Source organism: Mytilus trossulus, chromosome 4 (assembly GCF_036588685.1).
Source record: "Mytilus trossulus isolate FHL-02 chromosome 4, PNRI_Mtr1.1.1.hap1, whole genome shotgun sequence".
NCBI lineage: Eukaryota > Metazoa > Mollusca > Bivalvia > Mytilida > Mytilidae > Mytilus > Mytilus trossulus.
In genome coordinates, this window is record NC_086376.1 from 84,925,993 (window position 1) to 84,934,720 (window position 8,728).

Sequence of the window (8,728 nt, forward strand, 5' to 3'; positions counted from 1 at the left end):
GGTAATTTTAAGGAAATTTGCTGTTTTGGGTTATTATCTTGAATATTATTATAGATAGAGATAAACTGTAAACAGCAATAATGTACAGCAAATCAAGACTAAAAAATAAGTCAGGATGACCAAAATGGTCAATTGACCCCCTAAGAAGTTATTGTCATTTATAATCAATTTTTAACAATTTTCATAAAATTTGTAAATTTTTACTAACATTTTCCCCTAAAACTACACAGACAATTTCATTATAGATAGAGATAATAGTAAGCAGATAGAATGTTCAGTAAAGTAAGATGTACAAACACATCACAATCACCTAAACACAATTTGGTCATGCACTGTCTGCTTCCTTTGTTTAATTCACATATACCAAGGTGAGCGACACAGGCTCTTTAGAGCCTCTAGTTTTTGTACCTCTTAGCAATCTTTTAAGCAACGCCCATTCGAACTGATTTTTAAAGTTTGTTTCATACGATATGTTGTCACACAACAGTTCCAGGAGAAAAGGTGGTGAGCCCTTGGAGACATGGTTTATCCCTCCATATTTGTTTTTTGTTTTCCCCAGAAACTTGTAGTTCCGAACTCTTTTTTTTTATCTGGTCTGTCCTATTTCTTTGTAATAAATTGTATTGTAAGAACTTAGGTATCTCATTTGAATTGTTTCACATATTTCATACCGAAGCCTGTTATTGCGGAAGGCCACACAGTTGCTTAAAGTTGCCCACAACCACTGCTGGTGAACTTTGGGGAATATTTGTCTCATTGGTATTATTATCTTGTTTCCTTTTTTTATTGGATTAAGTTAAAATTAAATATATGAGTTCATGATAAACGTTTTGTTTACCGAAACACTTGTCAAACCGACAGTAGTGCAATCATAAGGGCATATGCTTTAACTGACTGCTCGCTTGAAGTGCAAATTTTATTATTTTTTTACATATATTTCAAGGAAACTGGTGGTACTTCATTACTTCAAGGTACCATACTCACAATGTTCTCGACATGTCTATTAGAGGTCTCAAGGAATGAAACTCTTTTTGTTACTCCATCAAATAATTCCACCAACGGGACATCAGGATCAACAGGAACAAGTGGCGCGGTTTTTAAATCAATGCTAGATGAGATAAAGAGTCAGCTGTGTAATAACAACTGCAGTCAAAATGGAATTTGTGATAAAGGTAGGATATAAATCATCAATACGCAATTTGAATCTTGTACCTACACTTAGTATTATAGAGCAACAATTTAAACATTTGAAGCACATATGATAGCATTAAAGGCAACTGAGGTCTACCACTGTTCAAAAGTCATAATTTGATCTAGCAAAAACAAATCGAAACACACCTACTAGAGACAAAGAACGGTACAACAATCAATTAACTATGTTTGCTTTTGTGAATCCATCACAAATCGCCCCACTGGCAAATCTCCCCACACCTAATCGCCCAACTTTTTTACAAACTCAAACGTAAAAGCAAGCACTAACGTGCATACCTACGGACTGCAGATGACAACCACCACATTCCTAAATTGGAAAAGGACGTTTTAAGAAACATAGTAGTGGATCGGACCATGTTATATTGCTTGTATATGACAACACTATGTGACAGTCTACATAAGACTCATTCGGGACGCTCAGATCAAAATAGTTGTAAAGCCAAACAAGAAAAAAGTTGAGGAGCATTGGGGACCCAAAATTCCAAAATGTTGTGCCAAATACGGCTAAGGTAATCTATTCCTGGGATAAGAAAATCCTTAGTTTTTGAAAAATTCAAATATTTGTAACAGGAAATTTATATATATGAAAAACGCCATATACACTCGGCAGAGATATATTCTTGAAAAATCTTTTAAGATCGTTAGGATGTTTAAATTGACAAAACCCTTGAGATATGCACGATTGACATAGAAAACAGAACGTTAAACAAAAGTAAAAGTTTAGTTAAATGTAAACCTTGGTAATTATTTTTAGAAAAACGAATTTGACAATGTGGTTTATTTGACTTAAAGTAAGACTGAAAGAACGTATTACCTAGCATTTCTTATAACTTCCAAACATTACATGTTTCTCAGACTAAGGCTTTGAACGAAAGATTTTATATGGCAGGGTTGTATTGATCTCTTTTGGACTTTTCATCCAGATTATTCTCCCGATGGACCACGGGTACGCTGAACTTATTGTTATTATATACACTGCTCTTTCTCTAGATTGAAAAATCACATTATGGCTTTACATTTATTACTCTTGTCATGAACAAATTAGAAGAGCAGGAAACATGTACCCTTCCGATGCGCCTCATTGTAATTCCTCTAGACCTTCATTGCGTTTGTTTTGTTTAATTGTCATGGTATATTTTTTTCTTTTAATCATATTGATTCATACGATTTATCTTCGAATAATTGTTTTTTGATAGACCTCTTAACATTTTCTTCGACAATTGCAATCGCTTAATGTTATGAACAAACATATACTGCACACATATATAACAATTTAACTGACTAAATATTCAAACAACGATTAATAATGAAAACAGTTTGTGTAGGTGATGGTATACGTACATACAGTGTGATACATAATGACATAACACGCTCTTGTGAATAAAGTATAATATGAGAAAAATTTAATTGCAAATACAAAATATATAAAACAAAAATAACACCATATAACCTTATGATTCCGAATCGCATCTTCGGGCCATACTTATCCGGAACGTCCAATGCAAAAATCCCGAAAAGTCATACGTCCAACGTTAACAGAAACATGATACTAAAATTGAGAATGGAAAAGGGGAATGTGCCAACAAGAGACAACAACCCGACCATTGAGCAGATAACAGCAGAAGGTCACTGACCGGTCTTCAATGCAGCGAGAAATTCGCGCACCCGGAGGCGTCCTTCAGCTGGCCCCTAAACAAATATATATACTAGTTCAGTGATAATGAACGCCATACTTAACACCAAATTGTACACAAGAAACTAAAATCAAAAATAATACAATACTAACAAAGGCCAGAGGCTCCTGACTTTGGACATGCTCAAAATGCGGCGGGGTTAAACATGTTTGTGAGATCTCAACCCTCCCCCTTTTCCTCTAGTCAATGCAGAAAAGTAAACGCATAACAATACGCATATTAAAATTCAGTTGTTTGTGAATTATATAAGAAAAGAGCAAAGACTGGCGTTCAGAATATGAGCCAGCATACAATGAATTAAGTTATGTAAAAAATGATAAATCTGTTCGACGAAAGATGTCAAACGCTATCCGTATTAATTACCCGAAAAAGATAGGGTATATCAGGGTAGAGACTGACGTCTGACTAAAATTTAGAATGGGACTGAATATTTAAGTACTACTTTTTGATAAATATTCCTAAAGTTATAAACTAGAGAAGTTTTCGCTCGGAAACACATATCTAGTATATTATAAGAGCATAAACCTGAACCACGGGGAGGCACTCTACCTTCTCCTCACGGCACCAAAGACAAACTCTGTAAAAAAAAATTGAGAATAGAAATATGGGGAGTATGTCAAAGAGACAACAACCATATGTATAAATACAAGTAAAGAGAAAAAACTTAAAAGTCAAAAGAAAGATACACAGCGCTGATAAACAACTTTAAGACAATAACTCAACAGTCCTTTAAGAAACATTGGTGACTGGTTTATATCTTTCAAAATAACCTACCCTTTTTAGTATTTATAAAGATTTGATGTGACATAGAGGAGTCATGGAACTTTTTAGTTGAAAAAAATGAACATTTTCAAACCTTTAAAACAACGGAAGATGATACAAAAGCAGCCAAACGAAAATCCTCAACTAATTGACTCAAATGTTAAAAAGAAAAACATTAATCAATGTTTTTTTTTCATAAACATACAACTGATTTCGTTTCATCTACTTATCTTAGGCAATTGTGTGTGTGATGACGGGTTTATTGGTGATGATTGTTCTCTTTTGAGGACATCACCACCTGTTGGTTTGACTATCCCATATGGAGGAAAATGTGGAACCAGAAGCAGAAACTGTGAAAGAACACTTTTGAATGGCAGGTTTGAATCAACAGAGGTTTGGTGTAAACTTGTCTACTTCGAGGTATATGCTTGTTTCTGATCCCCTATACATCAGTGTTATAATTAGTAGTTATCAAAGGTACCGGGATTATAATGTAGTACGCCAGACGCGCGTTTCGTCTACATAAGACTCATCAGTGACGCTCATATCGAAATATTTAAAAATTGAAACAAGAAAAAAGTTAAAGAGTATTTAAAATCCAAAATTCCAAAAAGTTGTGCCAAATATGTCTAAAGTAATCTATGCCTGGAATAAGAAAATACTTATTTTTTCGAATAATTCAAAGTTTTATAAAAATGACCTCATTTTTGATATTCATATCAACACCGAAGTGTTGACAATTTGGCTGATGATGATGTGGGTGAATATAAAGAAACAAAATTGTTCACAGGGACAAAGGTTATATAATTATTGCCATATATGAGTTTACTTATATTTTCACATTTTTTAAACAAATGACCAAAATAAAATGAATTTGCAAGAAAAGCTTTTATTACAATTTGAAGGCATTTAACCTGTCAACTGTAAAAATTTTATTGTGTGCATTTATTGTTTCAATTTTTTAAGAATGAACAAAACTACAAGATTGATTTATGGGAATTCCTACAAACTGACATATTCATCGAATTCAGAATTCGAGATCTGATTATCTAGGAATTTGAATACAGAACATGTTTTTAGCCCTGCCTTTTATTTAAAATTTGTTCCTTTTTTATAATAATTTCGAATGTTTTCTCGTTTTGGTACATACTGTGAACATACATAAACTATGATTATCTATTTTTGCTTTTTTACTATTAATTCCGAGTTTACAATCCACGACCGACTGTCACTGACTATTGTAAATAAAAAAAAAAAAGCTTGGCAGACTTTGCAGACATTCATAATAGAAAAATATCGATATACTGATTATGTTTTGCAATCAAAACCTTTACTATAGCTATAGCTCCTTATATTTTCCTGAATACAACTAACCGCTACTAAAATTGATAAGAATTCTTCGGGAAACCACCCTACCTCTCCCCTTAAACACACATAAAAAAGTTAACATGGCATTAATAGCGAGAATAGCATTATTCTTAGTGGTACCATGCAAAGGACTACCAAGTGCTGTATTTTGCTGTCAGTTTGACACATATTTACGAGTAAGGTCTTTGTAGAATTTCTAAAATGACTACAAAAAGTATCAAACATAGAAATACAGTTGTTTAGCTAAATTCAAATCCCAAAAGATATAAAAAAAAAATTAAAAAAATGACAAAGTAGCTTAAAATAAAAAAAATAAGCGGAACAGAATTTGTCTAAATCAGCAAATGACACACACCAAATTCCCTATTTCATGTCTTTAGTGAGTTGCGGCATTGAAATTCCTGGTACTGTAAATCGTGATTGTGACTTTAAGAAAAATGTTATGTGTGTGTTAATTGCGTTCGTTCTTTCTTTGTCGGAACAGTCCAAAAATATATTAAATCATATTCCAAATGTTATGTTCGTTCTTGAACTGTCAATACTGCTTCTTGAGTGGCAAATTATTTTTTACCAGGTATTAATGCCAGCAATCGATCAGATCAACATAGTGTTCTGCCTTTCATAAATGACATGTGTCTAACGTCATGTTGATAACCGTTTAAAGTCTAGGCAAGTGGTAAATTGGTTTAATCTAAACCCTCAAGAATCTAGCTTTTTTTACCTTTAACTTAAAAGGGGCACTTGCTTAGAGATATTAAAAAATCTAAAGTTTAATTTTGTTTTGTTCAATGGATAAGGAAAGTGAAATAGTGAAATAATAATTCGAAACATCTTTTTTTAATCTATAAAATAAAATCAAACAGACCTATAAAAATCCAATTGCACGTGTTGGTTTAATCGATTCATATATTTTTTTTTTATATTAACATCCCTTATATGGTCATCTGAGGTCAAATCGATAGTTAATTAGATGGCGTCTGGACTAAAATACACACGATACGAACCTATACATTATACCCCATGCTCTGTAAACTGTTTATTTTAGACTTTTGATAGTTTGGATAAATGTTTTACATTGTTATAAATCAAATATGAGAATTTGAGTCAATTCGGTGACCATAAATTTGACAGCTAGTGCCCCTTTAATCAGTTGAGACTCCACGTATATTGAAATGTGTTAAATTGAACATATTAACTTCACTCTGTTTGTACATAAAGTACTGAAATAAAGGTCTCTTAATTAAACAAAAGATTTTTTTTCCAGGTTGTAAATAATGAAAAACAATCATCACTTAGTCCCATGATTGAAAAGGCAGAGTATAAAAGTTTTAGTACAGTGTCATGCCCATTACCCACGTCATCAGACCGACGCAGAAAGAGATCAATCTCTGATAAAACTGCAGATGGATATGATATTAGTTTGTCAAATGACGGAACAAACTTTGGCGACGAATCAACCATATTGATTTACGATGATGAATGTTATTCGTGTAACGTAACGTCAGTATCATGCACGCTTCTAGTACGTATAATTATAAATCACAAATAATTGCACTTAAACACGATATAATTACTTTTACTTATAAACATATTTTCAGAAACATGGAATGATGTAAAAACACAAATCAAATATAACTCTTTCTACTTAAGGTGGTATTGCTAAGGTTTGCTATGATACAGGATAAAATAATGTGCCCCATAATATCGATTGTTTTACATAAAGACTGAAATAGCTCATAAAAGATAATTTTTCAAAATAAAAAAAAAATCTAGATATCTATTCGAGTCTTTCCCTGTCATTATTTGAAACTCAGATATCTCGAAAGGGAGCTCCATAACATATCAATATTTTTAGCCTTTTTTATTTCTTCGTAACTAATGCTCTTCTGACTTATATTTTCAATTTCAATTTCTTGATTTTTTTTTAATTTTTAAATTTCACCTAAGAACATCCTTAATGGACAAAACTAACCTTAAACCCTATCATCAAATGAAAAAAGGCAAAACAGAAACGTATATAGTTCAAAACTTAAATAAGGCATTTAAGAGGGGAAATGGATTCCGCTTTTGTTGTATACTTATGTTTGTTTATTGAAAACGTATCACTTTAAAACACAACATATAATGCCATCATTCAGTTGAATAACATTTTAACATGTTAATTATATGCATATAAAAAAAATATCTGCGGTTTTAATTTCGCTTTTGTATTTATTTTCTAAACTCTATATTTTATAATTTGTATATCATTAAAATTTAATGATAATCATTTTAATAAATTGTTTGTAATTATACTGCTCTTTTAGGGCGTCCTTGATAGACAATAAAAATATTGTATTGAATTGTATTTAAGACGGATATATATTCATGTGATGTTTAAAATAAAATGCAAGCCTTACTGCACACTCTTATCTTTTCAGAGTTCCTGTTCTTTGACAACAGTAGAAACATCTGGTGTATCATCTGATTCAGTGGTCACAACAGACTCTACTGTAAAAACATCGACAGCAAACAAGCCAACAAACTTGCTAACAACTACGACAACAACACAGCGTCATTCATCCCCATCGGAAACAACTATCAAAACAGTTGAACCAACCGAAGATTCAAACGGTACTGTGTTTGTATACTGCTGTCATTTTTGTGTCATCTCTAAAGGTTTAAACTACTGATACATTCATGAAGTTTCAGATACTTAGTTTTAATAGTTTCTGGAGAAGTTAGCTCATACCATTTCTACAAGATTCACCCGAACAATGACCTAGTTGATTGAACCTATATCTAAGGATAGTTACTGATTCCTAAATATAGCATTCCGAATTGTCATGTTCTCTAGAATTGAAAAAGAAGATGGTGGATAAAAATGTCTTTAATTTCGAAATTGTTTGTTATGATACAGGTTTCAAACACTTTGTTCCTGTTTGCCTCTATCTAACTTATATTTTAAATTCATTAACGGTCGATGAAATGTTACAGTAGTAATTAGACTTTAAAAAATGTGCCCAGTACTCGGGCTCTATTCGGACATTTTGAGATATTTACAAGAAAGTGAAAAGAAAACACTTTAAATGTTTTTTCGGCTTCAAATCAAACTGTTTTATACTAGTGTTCATTTCAATAATAGAGTATTAAAATTTTGAAACAGTAAATTTCTTTTTAAATATATTTTTACGGTAACCTTCATTACAATTAAAATGTATAGTAGTATGCATTATCTAGTCATTTGTTATTAGCATTGATGGTCTACTGCCTCATTAACCTTTACATTTCTAATATCTTGATCATAGATAGAAAGCTCATTCATATGTGATGAAATTATGTAACTGACTAATTTAAACATGTTTTACTGTCCCCTTTACTTAAAGATAGTCATTACACTCCCTTGGAAAATACGAAATCGAAAATTGTCTACATGCACAATTAATGGGTAGTCCAATATCTCATGGCATCATTTACACACATTATAAACTGATACTTTATATTAAAAATGTTGACGAAATCACTTGAAATTTAGTTTTTTGATCAAATAACTTTAAAACAAACTATTACATTAAGCATATTTAGAGTCCTTTGACAAGCTGCTTCATGATTATTCATCATTGTATTGCAATAGTGTTAGTAAAACTAACACTAGTTGGCATCAAAAGTCCTAGACCTAGACTTCTACTAGTCTCCAATCAACTTTTCTATCG

At 32.0% G+C, this 8,728-nt stretch overlaps 1 protein-coding gene across 1 annotated transcript; it reads left to right on the top strand.

The window, feature by feature from the left end:
* Positions 1-1,105: 1,105 nt before the first annotated feature.
* Positions 1,106-7,708, top strand: LOC134716866 (von Willebrand factor D and EGF domain-containing protein-like). The gene is made up of 4 exons (XM_063579879.1): positions 1,106-1,172; positions 3,904-4,088; positions 6,301-6,558; positions 7,457-7,708. Exons 1-4 carry the CDS (start codon positions 1,106-1,108, stop codon positions 7,706-7,708), a joined length of 762 nt encoding a protein of 253 aa, XP_063435949.1.
* The last annotated feature ends 1,020 nt before the right edge of the window (positions 7,709-8,728 follow it).

Excerpts from the sequence above, each read along its gene's own strand:
- LOC134716866 (XM_063579879.1), top strand. The coding sequence starts at position 1,106 with ATGCTAGATGAGATAAAGAGTCAGCTGTGTAATAACAACTGCAGTCAA. Across the intron at positions 1,173-3,903 it reads AAATGGAATTTGTGATAAAG|GCAATTGTGTGTGTGATGAC; the intron begins GTAGGATATAAA and ends TACTTATCTTAG. Across the intron at positions 6,559-7,456 it reads CAGTATCATGCACGCTTCTA|AGTTCCTGTTCTTTGACAAC; the intron begins GTACGTATAATT and ends TTATCTTTTCAG.